The sequence below is a fragment of the Arachis ipaensis genome, chromosome B4 (genome assembly GCF_059453495.1).
Source record: "Arachis ipaensis isolate K30076 ecotype BB chromosome B4, ASM5945349v1, whole genome shotgun sequence".
Lineage (NCBI taxonomy): Eukaryota > Viridiplantae > Streptophyta > Magnoliopsida > Fabales > Fabaceae > Arachis > Arachis ipaensis.
This window is the reverse complement of record NC_142439.1, coordinates 117,908,306-117,932,614: the sequence shown is the minus strand read 5'-3', so window position 1 is coordinate 117,932,614 and position 24,309 is coordinate 117,908,306. Positions and strand designations below refer to the sequence as shown.

The following is a 24,309-nucleotide window of genomic DNA, read 5'->3' as shown; positions in this document are numbered from 1 at the left end:
ACAAATCGGCAACTTGATCTAAGGTTGAAATGTGAACTAAATACAGCTACTTCCTATTAACAAGATTACGAATAAAATGTAAATCTATTTCCAAGTGCTTGCACTTGTTATGCATAACTGGATTCGAAGCAAGTAGACACGTGATATTGTTATCACAATAGACTATGGGTGCTATGGATTGAGGAATTCCAAGTTCACCAAGCAATTGCTAGATGCTCATTATTTCAGTTTGAGCTTAAGCAAGTGATTTGTACTCTACTTCCGTTGTGGAGCGGCTAATTTTGGTTTGTTTGCTACACTTCCAAGTAACTAGATTTGTTATTTATCTAAAAGAGTCAGTTGAGTTTGAGATCTTTGAAATCAAACCTGCCTTCTTTTTTAGGTCTAGTCATTTTATCCTAACTAATCTACATCATTCACTTTTCAGAACTTTGCTGTCTCCACTAGAACTGGGTTAGAATACTATGAGCTCTATTTAGCAAGCTGTCTCAAAGTTTAAAATATTATAAGGTATAGATTAGTATGGCTTTACCAACTGATCGGAGTACGAACTGTCTTCCTCTATTAAACAACAAACACCTTTTTTATATTTGTATTCTTTTGAGAATCTTATCTTTTGATTAAGTTAAGGGTTTATATATTGTTATTTATTATATTAAAGTTTGAGATAAATAATTTTATAATATAATATTAATATTTTAATGATTAAACATTTAAATTTTGATTTTTTAAAAATTACAGCATAATAATATTTTTTTTTATAAACTATTGACACACAAATGAAGTATTAGATGGAAGAGAAAAAATAAATAAATAAGATATAATAAATATTTTTTATTATGTACACACAAAAAAAAAGAAAAAGATAAATATTAAAAGAGGCATGTAAAATCATATATGACTGTTCCGGTATCTAGGGGTGAGCACGGGTCGGTTTGGTTCGAATTTATGGTGAAATTAGAACCGAACCGATCAAAATATAATTGGTTCGGTTCGGGTAATTAGATACCCAATGACTTTGAAATTCATAAAAAAAACCAAATTTTTATCTTAAAAATTCAATAAGTACAATAAACATGTAACATCAATAGAAATAATCCAAACATGTTAAACACCAAATACATTAAAAACTAAACTCATTAAAATCCAAACATATTAATAATGTATAATCATTGTCTAATGAAAAAGTCGTATATATTATTTTATTTTTTGTTATTTAATTAATATATGATCGGGTTCGCGGGTTAGTTCGGGTTCCACACCTCCAAAACCGATACCCGAACCAATCACCAACAAAAATCATCGGTTTGATTCGAGTTGGACCTGATTACCCATTGATTTCAGAACTAATTTAATTGGTTCGGTTCAGATTCAGACGGGTAATCGAGTACCCGCTACCCGTGCTCACCCCTACTGGTATCCCTTCTTCCCAAAAGAGGTAGAAATTCATAAAAGGTGTACGAGGAGAGAAAGCCATAAAATCTTAATTGTTAACTCGGTTATCAAGTTATCATAAAAAAACATTGAAACAAATGCAATGTATTGTTCCTCCGATCTTGGATGTGTACTATTGTGTAGGAATACCACTTCTACTATTTCTTATTAGTTGTTGGCATCTTCGTAAACTATTTTGGCTTTTATAAATATAAATTACGACGTAATACAATTTGTGTGGGTACTTAGTATTAAACTATTGATGGTTCCTCCTCTTTTTCTTCATATATTTGTATATAAATATATATTTTATTTAATTTATTTTTAATATATATTTTATATTTTAAAAAATATTTTATAATAATAATTAATTTTAATATATACTTAATATTATTATTGATGTGTATAATATGTATATAGTTCATGCAAGAGCAACTACCAAAATTTTATTTTTTCTCATTAAAATACATCTCATTTTTATAACAATAAAAATATTTTTAAAATATTATAAAATACGATAAAAATAATTAAAAAGAATATTATTTTTTAAATAACAAACAACGATTTTTATATTTACTAAGTCGTTTATACATTTGAATTAAAATTTTTTAAGAACATTTGGATAACTATTTAAAAAAATATATACAAAAATTTGAATATAAATTTTATTTTTATACTTTTTATTTTTTTAAAATAATTTTATTAATTGGCAATAAAAACTGCAAAACAAATCGACTTAACCTAAAATACTAAATTTTAAGGATAAAAATATCTTTTTGTTATAAAATAACTAAATAAATAAGGAAGAGGTAACAACAATAAAAATATAAAGAAAGAGAAAGAAGCATTGCAACGAAAAGAGAGAGAGAATTGTTTATTGTTGTGTGTCCAATCTCTCAGGCTATGTAGCCTTATTTATACTTGTACAAGGTTATCTTTTTCGACCTTTATTAAAAGCTAGTCTTCATAGGAATCTTAAGCTTTTTCCTTGAAAACTTCAGCCACCCATATTAATGGTCATCCACATCATATACTTATCTTAACACTCCCCCTTGGATGACCATTTAGGATTATTGCTTCGTTAAAACCTTACTAAAGAAAAATCCAGTGGGAAAAAACCTTAGTGAAGGAAAAAGAGTACAATATCCTTTGTGATAGGGACTGCCTCATTAAAAACCTTATCAAGAAAAATCCAATGGGAAAAAAACCTGACCAAGAAAAAAAGAATATAGTCTCTCCCTCTTGCCAACATTATTTTATATCTCGAAATCAGCGCATCCCAATCTGATGTACCAATCTTTCAAAAGAAGATTTTGGGAGTGACTTTGTGAATAAATCTGCCAGATTATCACTTAAGTGGATCTGTTGGACATCAATTGTCCCTTGATTTTGAAGATCATGAGTGAAGAAGAATTTGGAAGAAATATGCTTTGTTCTATCACCTTTGATATATCCGCCTTTAAGTTGAGCAATACATGTTGTATTATCTTCAAAGAGGACAGTTGGAGCTATCTTTTGATCAATCAGTCCACATGATGATAGAATATATTGGATCACACTCCTCAGCCAAAAACACTCGCGACTAACTTCATGTATCGCTAGTATTTCAGCATGATTAGAGGATGTTGCAGCAATCGTCTGTTTCATGGACCTCCATGATATAGCTGTACCACCATATGTGAACAGGTATCCTATTTGAGATCTCCCTTTATGTGAATCAGACAAGTATCCAGCATCTGCATAGCCAACTAACTGTGACTTGGATCCATAGGGATAAAACAATCCCATATCAACCGTTCCATGAAGATATCAAAAGATTTGTTTGACTCCACTCCAATGTCTTCTGGTTGGAGAGGAACTATATCTTGCTAGTAAATTCACAGCAAATGATATATCGGGTCGCGTATTATTAGCAAGATACATTAATGCTCCAATAGCACTAAGATATGGTACTTCAGGACCAAGGATATCTTCATTTTCTTCTTTAGGACGGAATTGATCCTTTTCCACATCCAAAGATCTTATGATCATTGGAGTACTCAATGGATGTGACTTATCCATATAAAATCTTTTCAAGATCTTCTCTGTGTATGTTGTTTGATGAATAAAGATCCCATTTTTTATATGCTCAATCTGCAGGCCGAGACAAAATTTAGTCCTTCCAAGATCTTTCATCTCAAACTCTTCTTTTAGAATTTTTACATTGTTGGAATCTCTTCAGGAGTCCCAATGATATTTAAATCATCAACGTACACAGCAATTATAATGAATCCAGATGCAGATTTCTTTACGAAAACACATAGACAGATATCATCATTCTTGAATCCACTTTTGGCCAGATACTCAGTAAGACAATTATACCACATTCGTCCAGATTGCTTCAGACCATATAAAGATCTTTGTAATTTGACTGAGTATAACCCTTGCGAATATTCATTGGATGGTTTAGATATCTTTAATCCTTCAGGGACTTTCATATAGATATCTCGATCTAACGAGCCGTACAAATAGGCTGTTACCACATCCATTAAATGCATATGCAGTTTATGATATGCAGATAAACTGACCAAATAACGCAATGTTATCGCATCCACTACAGGGGAATACGTTTCTTCATAATCTATATCGGGCCTTTGTGAAAAACCTTGTGCCACAAGTCGGGCTTTATAGCGCACAACTTCATTTTTCTCATTTCGTTTTCTCACAAATACCCATCGGTATCCAACAGGTTTTATATCTTCAGGTGTACGGACTACAGGTCCAAAGACTTCACGTTTTGCAAGTGAGTCTAATTCAGCCTTCATGACTTCTTCCCATTTTGGCCAATCATTCCTTTGTCGACATTCTTCGACTGATCTTGGCTTAAGATCCTTACTTTCATGCATGATATTTAATGCCACATTATATGAAAATATTTCATTGACAATTATCTTATTTCGGTCCCATTTCTCTCCTGTAAAAATATAATTTATCGAGATCTCGTCATTTTCACAATTTTTAGGTACCTGAACGTCTTCTGGCGTTATATCAGAATTTTGGACAACTGTAGGTGTCTTTACTATGTCTTTTTCAATAGGAATAATATTTACCTCTTTTCTCTTTTGAGGATTTTTATCTTTGGAACCGACAGGCCTGCCACGCTTCTGGCGTGAATTTGCTTCAGTGTCTATTTGTCCTACTGGGACATCAATTCGAATTGGGGTATTTTTCACCCTGCCACGCTTCTGGCATGAATTTGTTTCAGTGGCTACTTGTCCTACTGGGACATCAATTCGAATTGGGAAATTTTCCGCTGGTATATAAGATTTGGTTATCCTCTTTGTATCGGAAAATGCATCAGGCAATTCATTTGCTATTCTTTGCAAATGTATAATCTTTTGAACTTCTAGTTCACATTGCCCTGATCGAGGATCTAAGTGCATCAACAATGATGCATTCCAATTAAGTTCCTTTTCAGGAAGCTTATTCTCTCCCCCCTAATGTTGAAAATTTTGATTCATCAAAATGACAATCTGCAAACCGGGCTTTAAATACATCTCCCGTTTGTATCTCAAGATACCTCACTATAGAGGGAGAATTATATCCAACATATATCCCCAATTTTCTTTGGGGTCCCATTTTGGTGCGATTAGGTGGTACAATGGGAACATATATTGCACATCCAAATATTCTTAAATGGAAAACATTTGACTGCTGGCCAAAAGCTAATTGCATAGGAGAGAACTGATGGTAACTCGTTGGCCTCAAACGAATAAGTGCTGCGGCATGTAAAATAGCATGCCCCCAAACCGAGGTTGGGAGATTTGTTCTCATAATTAAGGGTCTAGCAATCAATTGGAGGCGTTTAATAAGTGATTCTGCTAACTCATTTTGTGTATGAACATAAGCTACTAGATGTTCAACACTTATTCCATTAGCCATACAATAAGCATCAAAAGCTTTGGAAGTAAATTCACCAGCATTATCAAGACGAATTGCTTTGATTGCATTTTCTGGAAATTGTGCTTTTAATCGAATAATTTGAGCTAGTAATCTCGCAAACGCCAGGTTGCGAGAAGACAATAAGCACACATGTGACCATCTCGAAGATGCGTCTATCAGGACCATAAAATATCTAAAAGATCCACATGGTTTTAAGAATCTTCTAGTTCTTTAGTGAATGTCCATGAGAGTTTTCAATAATTCTCCTCATTATGGTTGTTCCCGGATGACCCAATCGGTCGTGCCAAGTTATGATTTCATTTAGGCTAGTAAACTTCTGGTTTACAGTGGCATGTGATTCAATTGCACTAATCTTGGTATAATATAACCCAGATGAAAGTGAGGGTAATTTTTTCAATATAACTTTCTTATTTGAATCATGAGTTGTGATACATAAGTACTCATGATTTCCCTCATTCATTGTCTCAACATGATATCCATTTCGGTGAATATCTTTGAAACTCAACAAGTTCCTCAGAGACTTGGTAGATAATAGTGCATTATTTATTACAAATTTTGTTCCTTCAGGAAACAAAATTATAGCTCTTCCAAAGCTTTCTATCACATTGCCCGAGCCAATAATAGTATTAACATACTCTTCTTTTGGCACAAGATGGGTAATATATATTACTTTTAAGAATAGTGTGCGAACTTGCACTATCTGCAAGGCAAATATCTTCAGAATATATCCTTGCCATTTCTCTTCAAAGATAAATAATAATAATAAAATGAGTAAAAGTACATGCACAGTAAAATTATTCACATGAATACTTAACAAACACATACATATATCAAACTATTCCATCATTGATCAAATAGCCAATATTTCCTTCAGAATCCTTAAAGAAATTAGATACATCATAATGAGTGGTGGAATTTTCATCATTTGAAACAAAACTTGTTTCCTTTCCTTTGTCATCCTTTTTCAAAGATGCTTGATAAAGATCAACTAGGTGCCTTGGGGTACGACAGGTACGTGACCAATGGCCCTTTCCACCACAACGGAAGTATTTATCCTCAATTGATTTACTTTGCCCAATATTTCTTTCTTTATCTCACTTATGGTGAGATCATTTCTTGTGAATATAATTCTTCTTCCTTCCATAACTTTTCTTACTACTAAACCTTGCCATTTACCTCTTCTGGGGTAGTTTGCTGCATTTACTTCAGGAAATGGGGCGGCGCCAGCTGGGCGCGCTTCATGATTCTTTTAAGAGTAACTCATTGTTGCGCTCAACAACAAGAAGGCAAGAAATTAGCTCAAAAAATTTTTAAATCCTTTTTCTCGATAGCTACTGCAGGAACACATTCGAGGCATGGAAGGTCGAAAAAGTTTTCTTTAACATATCGGGCTTGAGGAGGTATCACTGTCTTTTGATGATTGTACCTTTCTTCAAGGTCTTTTCGCAGATCTGTAGGATCTTTTAATGTGGGATATTCATTTTTCAATCATACTTCAAGATGATGACGAAGAAAAATTATGGATTTGGCTTTATCCTTCTGGGATGTATTATTTTCAGCCTTAATGGTATCTCCAAGATCCATTGAATCAAGATGGATTTTAGCATCTAGTATCCATGATAAATAATTATTTCCAAATATATTAAGAGCATTAAATTCAAGATGAAAGAGTTTCGACATAAAGAAAATTTGTTACCTGGAGTCTTCCTAAAATTTCGTTAGAGCTTCGTGCTGATAACGTGTTATAAAATAACTAAATAAATAAGGAAGAGGTAACAAGAATAAAGAGGTAACAAGAATAAAAATATAAAGAAAGAGAAAGAAGTATTGCAACGAAAAGAGAGAGAGAATTGTTTATTGCTGTGTGTCCAATCTCTCAGGCTATGTAGCCTTATTTATACTTGTACAAGGTTATCTTTTTCGACCTTTATTAAAAGCTAGTCTTCATAGGAATCTTAAGCTTTTTCCTTGAAAACTTCAGCCAGCCATATTAATGGTCATCCACATCATATACTTATCTTAACACTTTTCTTTTTAAAAATTTATAAAGCACGGACACTTTTTTTGATTTGCCATGTCCGTGTGTCGGAGATGTTTTGAACACGACACTCATTAACACTCGTCCGACGCGTGTTTTATGTGTCTAACAGTGTCCTAATAAAACATAAAAGAATTTTCTCCTGACACATTTGGATACACCTAAATACCATCACATGTCAACGTGTCTAACCTTATTTTTAACATGTATTCTTGAAATGAGTTTAGAAATAATATATTAATAATTATTAAAACAAAAAATATTTTAAATACTTTATATAATTAAAAAAATATATTAAAAATAATTAAAAGATTAATTTATATTTTAATATCAATAAAATACTAAAATATCATTACAATTTATCTAAAATATACTTTATATTTTTTATATATGCCGTGTTCTGTGTCTTATAAGAATTTTAAAATCGTGTATCATGTCTCGTATCAGTGTCTGTGTATCATAGTCAAAAACCAATCTTTAAAACACTTTTGTTATTAATGTTTGATATTTTTGTCGTATTTTAAACTATTTTAAGGATATTTTTGTTATTAAAAAAAGTAAAAAATATTTTTATCAACATTTTGAAAAATTAAAAGTAATTTTGATAGTTTACCTTTATTTATATTTTTTTTATAAATTTAAATATTTAAAACAAATAATTTTATGACATAATATTAAAATTTTTATTACAACAAAAAAAATTCATGAGTCCAAGAGAGAATAGCGTATTCAACATATAAGTAATAATATTATCATTCTTATTTTTAGTAATAGTACCCCATAACTTTTGGTATTTATGTTTGAATAAATCTATAATGGAAGAGTGCCATTCTTGACTATTAAAATATGGTACTTTGATAATTAAATTAAATAATATAGACAAAAAATTTAATAAAAAATAATAACTAAAGCCAAATTAACACTTAATAATGGGCCTATTTAAAAAATTTATTTATTATACTTTGACATATAAAAGAGTCAGAATAAAAAAGAATGGTACAAAAATGTTAATTATACTTGAGTACCAAATCAATTTATATCATATATCATTGCCTTACAATATATCTAATAGAGCACACCTAATGTACTCTATTAACATATTGTATTAAAATTTATGTATTCAAAAGGAGTACATAATGCAACATTTTTTGTAAGTTAACATAACTTAGTTTTTTTATAATTATTTAATTTATTTTAAATTATACATTTTAAATTATAAATTTTTAATTTTAAAATTTTAATTATAAATTTTAAAATAAAATTAAATAATTAAAAATTATTATTTTATATTTTTAATTAAAGAATTATTTTCAATCATTTTAAATAAATAACGACGGTCACTGTTTAAAAGAAAATGGCTATTGAAATGATAATAATTTGATATTATATATTTATTAAAATTAATTATTTTAATTATTATATATATTACTTTTAAAATTTTTATATATGTTTTATAATTTTAATATATATTATACATATGTAATTAATTTGATAATTTAGTTTTTTATATATTTAATATGGCTAAAAACTAATACCAACTTTGTTATTATTATAAATAAAAAATTGTTCCAGAAAAAATTTATGAACAAAGAAACAAATGCAATTCACATAAATGAAATTTAAGAGTAGCTCAATGCAATACAAGAAGAGGAAGTACTATTAGTACTTAGTAAAGAGTACTTCAAAGCGAAAAAAGACCCTTAATTTATACATGGCCATGTGTTTTTCTGCAAACACCTGTCTGTTGCCACACTATAAAATCTCCTGTTGTCATATGTCTTCACTTGATATGACCAAAATTCACATCATACATTATTAAAACTAGTCACATAAATGGTCTTGTACAAATTTTATGAGTATCTTTTAAGCGTTTACCCCTTCTCTATTTTAAAGGATAATAAAAAAAATTGTATATGTCATCTAAATTTGGTCTGTGTTTATTTTTAAGCCTGAGACATGAACATAAAAATAATAATAAAAATATCTCAATTTAAAAAAAACATATAAAATAATATATATTAAGATAGATTTTGTAAAAAATTATTTTATTTTTGTATTTATGTTTTTATTTTTGTTGTGGAACCCAATTTTAGTGTTTCTTAGTATATATGTTAGATTAAAATTTATAAATAGAAGTTAGTATTAGTTGATTTTATGAAATTAATTTATATCAGGAATGAGTGAGTGTTACTATTATTTATGTTTGATAGTTTTATATTAAACTAAATTATAATAAAATGAATATTATTTGAATTATATTATTTAAAATTATATTTAGATTAAACAAATTATTAAAAAAAAATATAAATTTATATTACTTAAAATCATTTGTTAATATTTTTTCGTTATAACTTTTTTTAAAAATAACTTAAATTTATGTATTAGTATTTATTGTATTTTTTTGTATACTTCTGATACTCTTTTTTTTATTTAATTTGGTCTTCCTAAATTAAAAAAATTTATACCAGAATGAATATTAAAAATTTTATTAAAAAAACAACAATATCACAACATTTAAAAAGAATTCTAAAAAAATAACAACAACCATAATATAAACAGAAAAAATAAAAAAATGAGTAAAATGATATAAATAAAAAAATATTTTCTTTTGCTTAGCATAGACATAAAAAAAATCAAATATGAGAATTCTAATGATTGTTATATATTTTTTTTCTATAGATGAGATTAAAAGATAAAATTAGTAAAAAAAATAAATTATAAATAAAAATTGATGTAGAATTATTTTCATGTAAAGTTAATAGGTTAAAAAAATTATCAATTTAGTTAAAATTTTTGAATTATCTAATAATTTTTAATTACTAATTTTAAATAAAGATAAAATCACATGTATATTTAGAGAGAAAAAAAAAATCACAAATGATGTTACTGATTATACTACTGAGTACTGATTGGCTAGATCAAACAAACTCTTTAGTCTCCAAATTACTCATGATGTTGCTGATTACAGAGCACTGAGTTCTAAGTACTTATCTATCATCCCGTACCAAGCGGCTACATCAATACAAATTTTCAAAAACCCTTAGACACTGTTACATCGGAATGTCACGCATCCTCAACAACAACAAAAAGACTGAAACTATTCCTAGGTCAATAGTTTCTTTCTGATTTTTCAATACTTTTGATACACTTGACTAGTTTCTTCTTATTGTTGAATTATTTTAGCTATAGTTTTTGTTCTATCATTTCTTTTGTCTTCATAGTAGTTTTCAATTGTTATTTCACTGGGGTTGGAGATTTTTTTCTATAATTCTTATAAGTTTCTATATATGAATTCCTATATTTTATGAATTCCCATGCTTTGGTAACAAACTATTTTAAGGAGTTGAAGTTGACAGAATTTTGGTGTTTGCTGTAGAAATAGGAGATCGCGTAGGAGACGCACTGGAAGTAGAGAGTATTCTTGAGAAATGGAAGGAGTACAATAAGCAGCAACAACAACTCATAAGTGAAGGAGATGAGGTTGAAGTGATTCACAAAGTTCCTGCAAAGGGATCCAGAAAAGGGTGTATGAGAGGTAAAGGTGGACCACAGAATTATGATTATAAATTCAGGGGTGTGAGGCAGAGGATTTGGGGCAAATGGGTTGCAGAAATCCGCAAACCTATCAACAGCAAGCATGTTGGTGAAAAAGCAAACAGGCTTTGGCTTGGAACTTTTTCTACTGCACTTGAAGCTGCTTTTGCTTATGATGAAGCAGCAAGGACCATGTATGGCCCTGGCGCTCGTTTGAACTTTCCTCACCATTATGGCATAAAATCAATAGGTTCTAATGGATCATCTATTAGTACAGGATTTGATCAAAAATCACCAAGTGGAACCTATGTAGATATTTTGAACAGTGATAATGTTGCAAAAGTTGATTGGTTGGAGGGGAATCTCGGTATGGGTCTGGAAGAACAACTTAAGTTTTCTCAGGCAAACGAATTATTGGAGATGGAATGTGAGGGAGGAATTCTTCAAGAGCCTTTTAAGTATGTAAAGGAATTCTGGTATAGTTGAAGAGTGTAATAATTACATGCTAGAGAATCCTACGTGCATGGCTATGACGTGCATGGCTATGAATATAGGAGCTGATTATAACTCTTGTGATACTACTGCACAGGGGATGACGGAGAAGAGTGAAGTGGAAAATTACAAATCTAGTAATGAGTTGAACTGCACAAACCATTGCTTTGGATATTTGCATAATATGATTCCAAACAGTAATCCAAAGTATGAGCAGTTCAATAATCTCAAATCTGAGGCAACTATTCCAACCAAAGATATGGAGGGAGTACTTGCAGAAATTCTGCAGTTTTACAGAACATGTTCCGAGATGAATAATGTTCAGTCACAAATTGATCAATTTACATATAAGCAATATATTGTTAGTGATTGCAAGAATGAAGCAGCCAATATAATAGGAGATTCAAAAAATCATTCTATGCAGAGAAGTAATTATCTAGTTACGAGTGGTACTTTTGGATCAATTGCAAATGTGTCAGAAAATGAGGATTTGAATATCAATAATACTAATAAGGACTCTACATTACAAGAGAAAAGAAATCATGAAAATTCAGAGTGCGGATGTAGCTCTGGGCAGAGTAGGAAGTGTTCTGATACTAGGTGTTCTGATACTTCGCAACAGTTGCAAAATTTGGGTGGTTACTTACCTGAACACTTGAATAATATACAGTTTGCAGACATGGAAGTAGGTCATGATTATAGTTTCTTGAGTCCAGACTATGACTTTGGTTTATTGGAAGAGAAGAAATTACTTGATGTGTGCTTTTCACGTAGAAGATCTAGATCGTGATATTTGTTTTTCGTATTTCATAATAATAGGATTAATGCTTTGTGTTTTTAGTTTCTTTTTTTTTTTTTCATTTTGGTGAGGTTATTGCAGTATTTGTTTTTGCCACACTATAATGATTCAAATAAGGCCTAGTTTGCATTATCTTTTTCCACATCTCAATTACTATATATATTATATATTATGTAAGAACTATGCAATAAGATATAAATGTTGAACTGTGGTGCCATTTTATGTGAAAATTAGAGATCTCTCGTGTTAACTGAGGGTTTGAACATGTATATACTTCAACCTCAAGCATAAAACACGTAAAATTGCAAAACACTTCTTTTTTCTATATTTTCAGAATTGTTTAGTGATGTGGAAATTACTGACTTGAACAATACAAAGGACTATATTCCATTTAGAAGAATCATATATCAAAAGAAAAAAAAAATGCGTAAATTGTCACAAATATGCAAGATTGCCTTTCCCTACGAATACTTAACAAAAGACTGTGTAATCTCCTAATAAGTATAAATTTCTTCTATGACTTGTTCCCTCTCTGTGTACTTCTTTGGAAACTATATATATTCTAACTAGCTGTATCAGCAACATTTTTATAGATTATCAAAACTAACAAAATAAATGGTCTTATCCAAATTTTATCAGTGTCTTTTGAGCCTTTGTCCCTTCCCTCTTTTGAAGGGTTAACCAGAAGAACGTCTCATATGTCATATAACTTGGTCTGTATTTGCTTTTAAGGCTGAGATATAAATATAAGGATAATGATAAAAATATCTCAATTTAAAAAATATATAAAATAATATGTATTAAAATATACCTTCTCTTTTCTTATAACTTTTAAAAAACTTCATCTTTAATCTATTTTAAATTTTGTGTTAACTAATGTTGACCTTATCTATTTTTCAAGAAAAAATAAATTATTTTTTAGAAAAATACCCTTTAACAAAAATTATATTTTTGTCATTAAATTTTGCTTACCAAAATACCCTTTAATAAATTATTTTTTTATTAAATTATATTTTTATCAAAATATTTTTAAAAAAATTTAATAATTAAATTATTTTTTTAAGATACCCTTCAATAAATTTTTAATTATTAAATTGTGATTTTACCAAAATTTTTGTTAAAATAATATATATTGATATCAAAAAATTAATAGTAAAATATAACTATAATTGTTTACAAAAATTTTAGTAAAATCACAATTTAATAATTAAAAAATTATTAAAGGTATCTTAGAAAAAATTAATTTAATTATTAAATTTTTTTAAACTATTTTGGTAAAAAAGTTATTAAAGGGTATTTTGGTAAGCAAAATTTAATAACAAAAAAAATAAAATTTTTGCTAGAGGATATTTTTGTAAAAATAATTTTTTTTTTTTGAAAAATAAATAAAGTTAACATTAGTTAACACAAAATTTAAAATGGAGTAAGAAGGAGATTTTTTAAAAATCATAAAAGAAGTAAATGTACCTTTTACAAATATTGAAAAGGAAATTTCATTTTAGCATCTCTAAGAGAAAAGTGGAATTTTTTTAAAAAATTATTAGAAAAAAATAAATTAATATTACTTAAAATCATTTGTTAACACTTTTTTTTCTATAACTTTTTTAAAGAGAACTTAAATTTATGTATTAGTATTTATTAATTTTTTGTCATAATTTTTTAGAATTTTTTTGGTACTCTTTTTTATGTAATTTGGTCTTCTTAGATTAAAAAATTTTATATCAATAATGAATATTAAAAATTTTATTAAAAAAAATAACAATATCCATCACAACATTTAAAAAAATTCTAAAAAAATAACAACAACCATAATATAAATAGGAAAAATAAAAAAAATTAGTAAAATGATATAAATAAAAAAAATTTTTACTTAACATAGGCATAAAAAAATAAAATATGAGAATTCTAATAATTGTTATTTATGTTTCTTTTTATAGATGAGGCTAAAAGATAAAATTAGTAAAAAAATAAATTATAGATGAAAATTGATGTAGAGTTATAAAGTTAATAGTTAAAAAAAATATTAATTTAGTTAAAATTTTTAAATTATTTAATAATTTTTAATTATCAATTTTATATAAAGAGAACTATACGTGACTTAAGCATTGAAGCAAAAATTATAATTTTATTTTAAGTGAATGAGAATTTATACATATTACATATGAGCAATGCTAGGAAACCAAAAGGGTATTAGCCAAAAATCAGCCAAATACCTTTGGGTCAATCCAAAATCTCTACGAGTTAATATATATGGATGTTTCTTCTGCTAAGTATCAGAATGTTTCTTTTTCATACTAAATGGATGTTCTTTTATATATTTATCGAATTTTTTTGTATTACAAATGTGAATGTCTCTATTTCTTTAAAAATTTTATATTTTTTTTAAATTTTATTTATATATTTAATTTTTTTTGCTAAAATATAATTGAACGTTTCTTTTGTTAAGTATTAGGATGTTTTTTTTTCATATTAAATAAATATTTTTTTAATAATCCCTCTCATGGCTATTCTGATGAGAAGCACGGGACTTGAATCAGGAACTGAAGCCTATCAACGCCGTGTCTATGGGGAGTGCGAGGGGAGTTTGTCATAGCGCCATAAATGTGAATGCAACCGGGGAGGGTATTAGTGCAATGCATAGCCAACCAGTCCTTGCAAAGTACAATTTGCTACCAATATAGTCCGGTAGAGCCGAAAGCAAGCGACCGAAGAAGGAAAAGGAGGCATACACCATCACAAGTGTAGAAATGTCACAACTCGTGCCCACTGGCTCCGCAATCTGTCCTAGGTTATTGCTGTACACAAGCCCAATAGTTCCTCCGCAAATGTAGGTAACATAGTAGAGCCAGAAATCCAGCCTTCCAAGAACGGCGTCGCCACACTGCTCTTCTTCCAACATCCTTTTGCAGCTAATTGAGGAGGTGGTTGAGGAGGGAAGAGGAGAAGGTTTTGTCGGTGACGAAGTCGAAGGTGGACTTCGTGTTGAAGCCGTTGTACTGGATGCGCTTGTTGAGGGCGTCTCGGAGAGCATGGAAGTCGCCGGCGCTTCCAGCAGCATTAGTGAGAGAGAGGTCTGTGTGTGATTATTGGAGGTGGGTAGGTTAATGTGAGAGAGAAAAGAAAGACTTTTATAAGTTTTAATTAGGTTTACTTAATTAATTTTAAATTTTTTAAATTTTGAATTTCATAAATTTAAAATTAATTATTAATATAAATTAATGTGGTTTTGTTTAGTTTTTGGCTGGTAACCTTTTGGTTCATATACTTTTCCATTACATATACATCCAGATAGAAAAAAATAAACAAAAAAAATTTGAAGAGTTAAAAATTAAACTTGCATTTTCTGATTCAATTGTTAAACTAAACAAATTCTTAATCTCTAGGTCACCAATGATGTTGCTGATTACACCACCGAATGGCTAAATCAAACAAGCTCTTTAGTCTCCAAGTTACTCATGACGTCTTTAGTCTCCAAGTTACTTATGACGTTGCTGATTACAGCAGTGAGTTCTAAGTACGTACTTATCATCCCATACAAATTGGCTACATCTAGTACAAATACTCAAAATCTCTCAAAATTCCTTACACACTGTTACATGGGAATGTTACGCATCCTCAACAACGAAAAAACCTTGAACTATATATTTCAGTAACAATTTCAAAGCCCGTTAAGATTGAAACTATTCCTAAGTCAGTAATTACACTTAACTAGTTTCTTCTCCTTGTTGAATTATTTTAGCTGTGTTTTTTGTTCCATCATTTTTTTTTTATCTTTTTTTCAATTGTTGTTTCATTGTGGTTGGAGAATTTTCTTTTTTTGTTCCATCATTTTTTTTTGTCTTCTTTTCAATTGTTGTTTCATTGTGGTTGGAGAATTTTCTTTCTATAATTCTTACAGGTTTCTGTATATGAATTCCTATCTTCTATGAATTCCCGTGCTTTATTAACAAACCATTTTAAGGAGTTAAACGAAGTTGACAGAATTTTGATTTTGTTCGACAGAAGTTGACGCAGTGGAGGAAGTGCTTCAGTAGAGAGTACTCTTGAGAAGTGGAAGGAGTACAATAAGCAGCAACAACAACTAATCAGTGAAGGAGATGGAATTGAAGTGATTCACAAATTTCCTGTGTTGGTGAAAAACCAACTTGCCTGAACACTTGAATAATATACAGTTTGCAGACATGAAATATGTCATGATTATAATTTCTTGAATCCATTGGGTGATTACTTGCCTGAACACTTAAATAATATACAGTTTGCAAACATGGAAGTAGGTCATGATTATAGAGAAAAAAGTTACTCGATGTGTGCTTTTCATGGAGAGGGTCTAGTTCCTGATATTTATTTTCCGTATTTCATAATAATAGGGGTTAATGAGTGATGTGCTTTTAGTTCCTTTTTTCATTTCGGTGGGGTTATTGCAGTATGTTGTTTTTGCCCCACTATAATGATTCAAATAAGGCCTAATTTGCATTATCTTTTTCCACATCTCGATCACTATATATAATTATATACTATATAAGTACTATGCATAAAGCTATAAATGTTGAACTGTGGTGTCATTTTATGTGAAAATTAGAGATCCTTCGTGTTAATTAAGAGTGTTAATTAAGAGTTTGAACATGTACTTCAACCTCAAACATAAAACACGTAAAATTGCAAATCACTTCATTCTTCTATATTTCCAGAATTGTTTAATAATGTGAAAATTGCTGTCTTGAACAATGCAAAGGACTATATTCCATTTAGAAGAATCACATATCAAAAGAAAAAGAATGCATAAATTGTCACAAATATGCAAGGTTGCCTTTCCCTACGAAAGCTAAACAAAAGACTGCAATCTCCTAATAAATACAAATTTCTTCTATGACTTGTTCTCTCCCTCTCTGTACTTCTTTGGAAACTATATAAATTCTATCTAGCTGTATCAGCAACATTTTCATTTTGGTAAACTGGTTTGCACCAAGTACTGCTACACTGTTATGTATTCTATCCAATTGCAAGGGTATGGAAATCAGGCCTATTTTTCACAACATAGAGCTCTTGATCATGTTCTGGCCATTCAAAAAGTTGGCCTTTACTGGATGACTTCAAAATAATGTCGGTCAGTCTCCACCGCCATCTTTATACCAGATCATACTCCACGGGCCATTTTTGCTGCTCAACCTATCAAAACATGTGTTTAAATTATTTATATTTAAATCACTTTCCATAATTCCCTCTAAAGTTTTCTCAAGTCTGCTTATAGCTCTAGCTATAGGAGTAGGACTATGAAAAAGATTAACTCAAATAAAGTTGCAAGACATTTTCATACATGTGACAGCATGCCATATCACATGTTGACAAGCATGTCCAGTTTCATGCTGGGATTCCTTTTGGTGCAAGGTTCCCAATATGGAGGGTATAGTGAGTCATAACAACCAACAAAAAGTGTCCCAACTGTCACCATAATAATGAATTAGATGTGTCAATGCCAAATATCTACCTCCATGCTCCGGCGAGAACACGCATAGTCATGAAGAGAAACAACCCTGCCCAGACTCCAGGAAGTCCAAGTTCTGGAGCAGCTACAAGCAAGAACATTGAAGAAACTAGTCCAACCAGCATCTACCCCATAACGAAACCCAAGAAACAAAATGTAAGGATAGAGGAGGGAACAAACGACGAGAAAAAGATATAAAGCAAAATTAGTCATGAGACTTTTAAGTATTTGTAATCATCAGGTTTTACAATTACCGTTGAGTACGCAGCATAACCATAGTCTGATACCCCATAGTAAAGCCCATCAATGACAAATGCCAAAGCATTCACTGGTTGAGTTCCAGCCACAAACTGCACAGTATGATTAAATTTCAGATATTTCAAACATTACTGATACGTACATGCATCCACAGACAGAAAGGAGGATCATGCATAATATAATAGCTGAGTAGACATTTAATAGCCACGCTGAAACTTAGCCTAGCTAAAAAGAAGATATTATATTTCAATCAGTCCAAGAAGCTTTTGTCATGCAAGGTATGATTCATCAATACTAGAGTCGTGATAGTCTGATGTTACAAATATATAAACATACAACAAAATGAACCTTCAGTTATTAGCCAACCAACAATAAACCATTTGCTTATTTAAGTGGAGCTCAACACTTCACAACAATTTATACTGGTTAGTTAATGTCAAGTCTAACCTCCCAAAAAGAAAAAAGAAAAAAAAATCCTGAAGATAATCTAGCTAAGATATAAGATTATACATTCATCATCACTAAGTAACCTTGAAAAGATAAATTGTTTGTGATGCTCCATTATTTGGGAGGAAAAGAAGGGAAACAAAAAAGAGTCGATTCTTATGCTTTGCATGAAAATGATGTCGCTAGAAAAAGATGCTCTCCAATTAATGTCTTGAACTGGATTTCAATTTTTAGTTGGTGTTAAGGACCTGACTTACACACAAACTTCAACTTCTGCAGGCTCGTTGCTTTGACTTTTAAATCAATCAAAGTCAACAAGAATTGTTATTTCTTACCAATATGCCTGACCGAGCAACACTCAGAACTTCCAAGTCTGTGGTAAATAAGCTTGAAAATGATCCAAACCCAAAGAATAAGATCACGGACAAAGTAATTCCTGTTCCTAAACCAATCTGCTTGACACATAAAAGAGAGTAGGTGAAACGAATTCTGGATGGATCTGTGTACAAGTTATATCATTCAACTAAGAAAGTAAGAACAAAGTAAGTTGCTGGAGGCAATAATCAAGCACCTGTAATACTCTATATGTAATGAGGCGTGCTTGCTCGTAATTTCCCTGCGAGTAACTGCTGGCAAGAAGTGTCTGTAAAATAAATGTCATTACTCATTACAATATTACACAATAACAGGACATCATTTTGAGCCCCACTCAGAATTTTGAAAAGACTTTGGCTTATGAGCAAAAAGTCTTAAAACTTGACCATACCCAACCTGCTTGTTTACTTGGTCAGGGAAAGCCCCCAAATGTCCATAAAATAAACAAATGCAGTTCATAATTATAAAATAAAACTTCATTCGACTAGATTCATTTGTGTCTTGGAAACTGAATATGATAAACTAACGAGAGATATGTTTTGATCATGTTCTCTGCGGTACTTTGTTACTTCATAGTCATTTATGAATGCAAGATCTAACCTGACCAGCAAGTGCCAGAGCATCAGTGAGCAAAGATATCGGCAGCCAAACTTGCATGCAAATTTGATGACCAGCCATAGGTATAGGGCCCTGCTTAGCTGCCATAGAGGTTGACAGTGTCAAAGTCAGAAACACAGCCACAGTCCTGCCGATAAGAAGACCACCTACAATACAAAATGCAACAGTCAAAGTAAAACTAACTGCCTAATTAGCTCGGTTATGTCTCCGATCCAGTTAGAGTTAAGAAAACAAAAACCATATTTCGTGACTAAAAGTACAAAATACACATTATAATGTGTGAACAGACACAAAAGCCCTGTTAAAGTGATCTATTCAATCAAATTCTCCTTTCAGGAACAATGCGATCATAATATTCTTGAAAAATGAACTCTATGGGATCGTAATTTTCAAATCAGTCAATCATATCTGATCCTATCAGCAAATCCTTCCAGTTTCTCGAAATTCTCGTTCCAGTTTACTAGTTACTAAAATGCGCAATCCAACTTGAAGCTACATGTAAAATCTATAGCCAACAGTAGCAATAAATACAAAACCACAAATAGAATACACTATCCATTCAAAGCATGAAATAAAGAAAAACTGAAACTATTGATCCCTGAACTCATGTTAATCTGATTAGTTATAAAGCTAATAATCATGCAAATTTGAAGTTCATCTTGAAATTTTCAATGCATTTGTACAGAAAGAACTAGTAATAATTTTTCCAATCCGCTCTGATAATTTTATTATCATTACCGAAACAAAAAAACTTCCTCTGTATATGGACAGACTTAGCAACACTACGACTTAATTTAGAAAGAGGTACCAGATTTCAGATAGCTGAAAAATTTTCTCCCATCAAAGTGAAAAGGCGTTAGGAGCACATTGCCGGTCAATTTCCATAGAAGAATAAAAGCAATTAAGTATCTGGTGAGCAAAAGAAAAATTGCGTCAAATGCAGAAGATTACATAAATTCAGGGGCATGTGCAAAATGCACAGATAAAACTAAGTTTACCACATTGTTGACGTACTCAGAGATCACTGTAGCAGCTGCAGCACCACTAATGCCAAGGCCAAAAAAGAATATTAATATTGGATCCAATATCGCATTAAGAACGTTGCCAGCACCTGAAAATTCAAGCGAAGCAATCCCCATCAATACATCCACAAATTTTTCACATCAACAAGACTAAAGTGCAGACATAAGTCTACAAAAACTAAATATTGTCGAAGAAATAATTTGAGAATCTGCTTGTGCTTCTTCTATGCAGTAACAGTAAAGAGTCAAGAAATGAAAATGAGAACAGATATTCCATATAAGCTATTTGCTTTGTCATTCATTTATTAGCCTGTGTTGTAAGATTCCATTCTTTCTGGATTGAGTATAATAGGAAAACACAGCCTTTACTAAGAGTGCAGACTGTTGAAAAGAGGAGGAAAACAGGGCCTTTACGAAAAGAAAAGAAACCATGGAGTTAAAAAGGATGGAGTAAACCACAGAAAATGCCATGGGAAGAGGACGGAATTCTAGTTTCACACGCGGGGAGGATTGGGGGGGGGGGGGTAATATTTCTAATTTTCAATCAAATTTGAGCGAGAAAAGATAAAGGTATAGGATGCTGATGCAGTACTTGCCAACAGCATATAGAGGCGTCTTTGTATCCTTAAATCCACGAAAAGTGCCTTGAGCAGCTAATGCAATCACAATTGCTGGAGCGCCGAAGGCCCTTAGCATAAGAAAGTTCTCAGCAGGTCCACGCATAGGGGAATCCTGTACAGAAAATAAATGGATTATGGAGTAGATGATATTAATAAGATTTTTATCAAGTCTAAGGAGACAGAAGTAAGGTTCAATTATAGATAACGAAATGTTCCGTGAAATGGTTTTCCAAAAATGCAATGTTTATTTCTATTAAGCTCAGACCAACTAAAAGGAGAAAAGAAATACTGGGACATAGAAAAATCTCTTGTTATGCATATAATGACCGATGACAGGGAATTTGAAGCAAGAAAAAGTAAGTTTACATTGATTGACTAATTGTCAATATATTTCTTGAAGTGGATGGCAACATAATTAATTAACTGAAAGGTAACTAGTACATAATGATATTGGTGTTATAATAAGGTTCTAACCCTTAAATATAAGAATTAGTAACAAGAACTATCACATGTCTATTAGAATTGAACATGGATTTGGAAATGAAATTCAGTTCCTTTTATTATTGTGCAATATTGACGTCAATTCATCAAAAAAGTTATGCACCACTATATAGAATAAAAAGAATGGCTTAAAAGAAAAATGCAATGACTGCTTTTAAAAACAGATTAAGAAAAAAAAAAGTAATGAATCTGCAACTGTGTAACAGAGAACAAGCCTATGAGAAGCAAATTGAACTTTCATGATTCAACTTAAAGTAAGATTGCTTCCAACTGAGATTTTACACAATAGTTCTACAGAGAAGTTGTAAAAAAGCATTCACTGATTTATATTACATGGAAAAAAAAAAATCCATTCTTCCACCCTCCCCCCCTTCCCTCTCTTTTTTTTCCTATTCATATGGTTGGCCGGGTGGTGTTGTCTTGGACAACCAAGTGTAGACTCTGAAGAAAATAACATGTTGACACAAAATAAATATACAAGGTAATTATTGATCAATAATCAGCCAAGGTTGACATACAGCAGGTATACCCATGATGTTCATAATGATGCCAGAACCAAGGGAAAGAAGCACAGTTTCAGCAATTCCAAGAGTAGCAGCAAGTGCTAAAGAAGTTGATACTGAAGGAATACGCCTCTTGCTTTGGTATTTGCCACCAAAATCTAGATGATACCAAAGTGAACAAAACCGTCAGTAGAGGCATCTAAAGAAGGGAACCTATGACCATGTCTGGAAAACTAGTCAGACTATTAAAGAGGTGTAGCTTTCTTATAAAGCTTACTACTTTCATCAGTTTGACTGGAATCCTTGCTGATCAGTGCCTGTTCCTCGGCAACAAAGGATGTGGTAATATTAAGTAAAGGAATGTTAAATATTTTTGACACCAAATTAAACACAGAAGTTGAAACCCCAACTGCAGCCAATTCAGCAGGCCCTGCATATATAAATATAATTAAGGGGGATTTCTCACTACAACAACAATCATCAATCAAATGTATGTCCAAACAAACAGAACCTAAGACAAGCAAATACTTGTAACCGTCATCACCAACTACAATTACAAGATTACAACTATCTATTAAATAAACAACAAACTAGCAATTCAGAATGGGCTTTCAGGGTGAGAATAAAATTAAGCCAAATAAGCTGCAGGCAGATTAAATTACAATTCCATACTTTCGACCAGTTTAAAACAAGAAAATGCAAACCAATAAATAAAATTAATTTAATCAAATTAGCTTACTTTATACAAGAGTATGTTTGAGTTAATGATTGAAGAGATTATTAACAGAAAGTTACTAATAACTAACTAACTAATTCACCATCTGTAATAATAAGTACCTATGTGGCCGACAAATGCTGTGTCGATCAGTGAGGTAAGTGGATCAGCTGCCAATGCCAAAGCAGCAGGTAGTGCAATGGACAGTATTTCCTTCCCCAGTTCATCAAATTTAAGCCACCCATCTCTGTTCAAAGCAGGTATATTAAACTTCAAAACTCCAATTTACATGCAAATAACCTAAAAATAGAAAAGAAAGACAAACTTTTTAACTGAAAATTCTCAGTCACACATTAAATCAGATTCAAAGAAAGAGAAGGCAGAAACTTTATCAAATTAAATCCTCAAAGTTCAATCTTAATTAAAATCGAAGAAACAAACTTCAAAATCCCAAATCACAAATAAATAACATAAGAATAAAGCCATAGACTAATTTCAAAAGTTCCATTTACATGTAAGATTGAGCTAACAATAGCTTCATTAATTTTAAATCTCTTTCAAAACGAAGAAACTAACTTCAACTCAAATCTCTTCAAAAAGAAGAAACTAACTTCAACTCAAATCCCAAATTCTGCAACAAATTAAATTCAAACAAAGCTCAATCATGATCAAGTTAAAGCCACACATTTCAGCTGAAACCCCAAGAAACACACTTTTAAGCCCCAATTACGCATAAACTAAGCCCAAAAAAAATAGAAAAAAGAAAAGGAAAAAAAATCCAGCTCTGATAGTAACTCAATTGAAGCATTACCCGAATCGACGAAGAAAAGCAAAGGAATCATCCGAAGAAGACGAATTGCGAGAAGATTCATCTTCAAGGGAGCTAGTTTCAACGGAATCATTGGTGGTGGTGGTGGTGGCACGGTTGTTTTTCAAAGAAGCTTTTGGTGCGATTCGGATTCGAATGCGAGAAAAGCAATGATAAGGCTTTGGGATTAAAGTAGGAGATTTGAATGGTGGATGATAGCAATGGTGAGGTTGAAGTTGCAGAGAGTGAATGCAAAGAAAGCGGTGACATTGAGAAGATGCCATTGAAGCACCTGCACCACCCACACAGTGTGAAGAACGAAATTTGACGGAATGTCATGCACTGAATAACGGCATAACATAACCATATATTTATTTTCATTTTCATTTTATTTATTTTCCTTCTTTTTTTTTTTTTTTTCATTTTAATGGACACGTAATTTTACTCTGTCGCAAAAAATAAATAAAAGCAATAATAAATATGTATTTGGTGGGGCCATGTACTGCTTGGGCCTCAAATGATTGTTAACTTAATGGTTTCGGCCTCATATTCTGAATCTGAGATTTTCAATTTGGTAGTGGTAAAATATGAATCACAAATTTAAAATATAAATTTTGTGAGGAAAAAAAAGATTTATAAAGAATAAACTACCATTTGAAATATTTAAGTGTTAATTATTGTTCATATTCTAACTCAATAATAAAGTTAGATCTAAAGTGGA

The 24,309-nt window shown here is 31.0% G+C and overlaps 1 protein-coding gene and 1 pseudogene across 2 annotated transcripts; one reads left to right on the top strand and one right to left on the bottom strand.

The window, feature by feature from the left end:
• Nucleotides 1-10,474: 10,474 nt before the first annotated feature.
• On the top strand, nucleotides 10,475-12,230 carry LOC107636903 (uncharacterized; annotated as a pseudogene).
• A 4,722-nt stretch (nucleotides 12,231-16,952) lies between these two features.
• On the bottom strand, nucleotides 16,953-23,934 carry LOC107639667 (MATE efflux family protein). Of its 2 annotated transcripts, none has more exons than XR_015881194.1 (13): nucleotides 23,592-23,934; nucleotides 22,903-23,027; nucleotides 22,343-22,495; nucleotides 22,081-22,223; nucleotides 21,038-21,173; nucleotides 20,434-20,530; nucleotides 20,228-20,328; nucleotides 19,402-19,565; nucleotides 18,998-19,069; nucleotides 18,684-18,878; nucleotides 17,976-18,071; nucleotides 17,725-17,846; nucleotides 16,953-17,405 (listed from the first exon to the last, which is right to left on the bottom strand). XR_015881194.1 is itself a non-coding variant. In XM_016343219.3 (13 exons), exons 1-13 carry the CDS (start codon nucleotides 23,870-23,872, stop codon nucleotides 17,345-17,347), a joined length of 1,668 nt encoding a protein of 555 aa, XP_016198705.2. In that variant the 5' UTR covers nucleotides 23,873-23,934; the 3' UTR covers nucleotides 16,953-17,344. The 2 variants fall into 2 exon arrangements, 1 of the variants encoding a protein (XP_016198705.2); XM_016343219.3 differs by having other exon boundaries at nucleotides 18,762-18,878.
• Between the last annotated feature and the right edge of the window lie 375 nt (nucleotides 23,935-24,309).

Coding starts and splice junctions, on each gene's coding strand:
- LOC107639667 (XM_016343219.3), bottom strand. CDS start 23,872: ATGGCATCTTCTCAATGTCACCGCTTTCTTTGCATTCACTCTCTGCAA. Junction 19,566..20,227: donor TTTCAGCTATCTGAAATCTG/GTACCTCTTTCT, acceptor TTTGTATTGTAG/GTGGTCTTCTTATCGGCAGG. Junction 17,406..17,724: donor GTTCTCGCCGGAGCATGGAG/GTAGATATTTGG, acceptor ATGTTTTGATAG/GTTGAGCAGCAAAAATGGCC.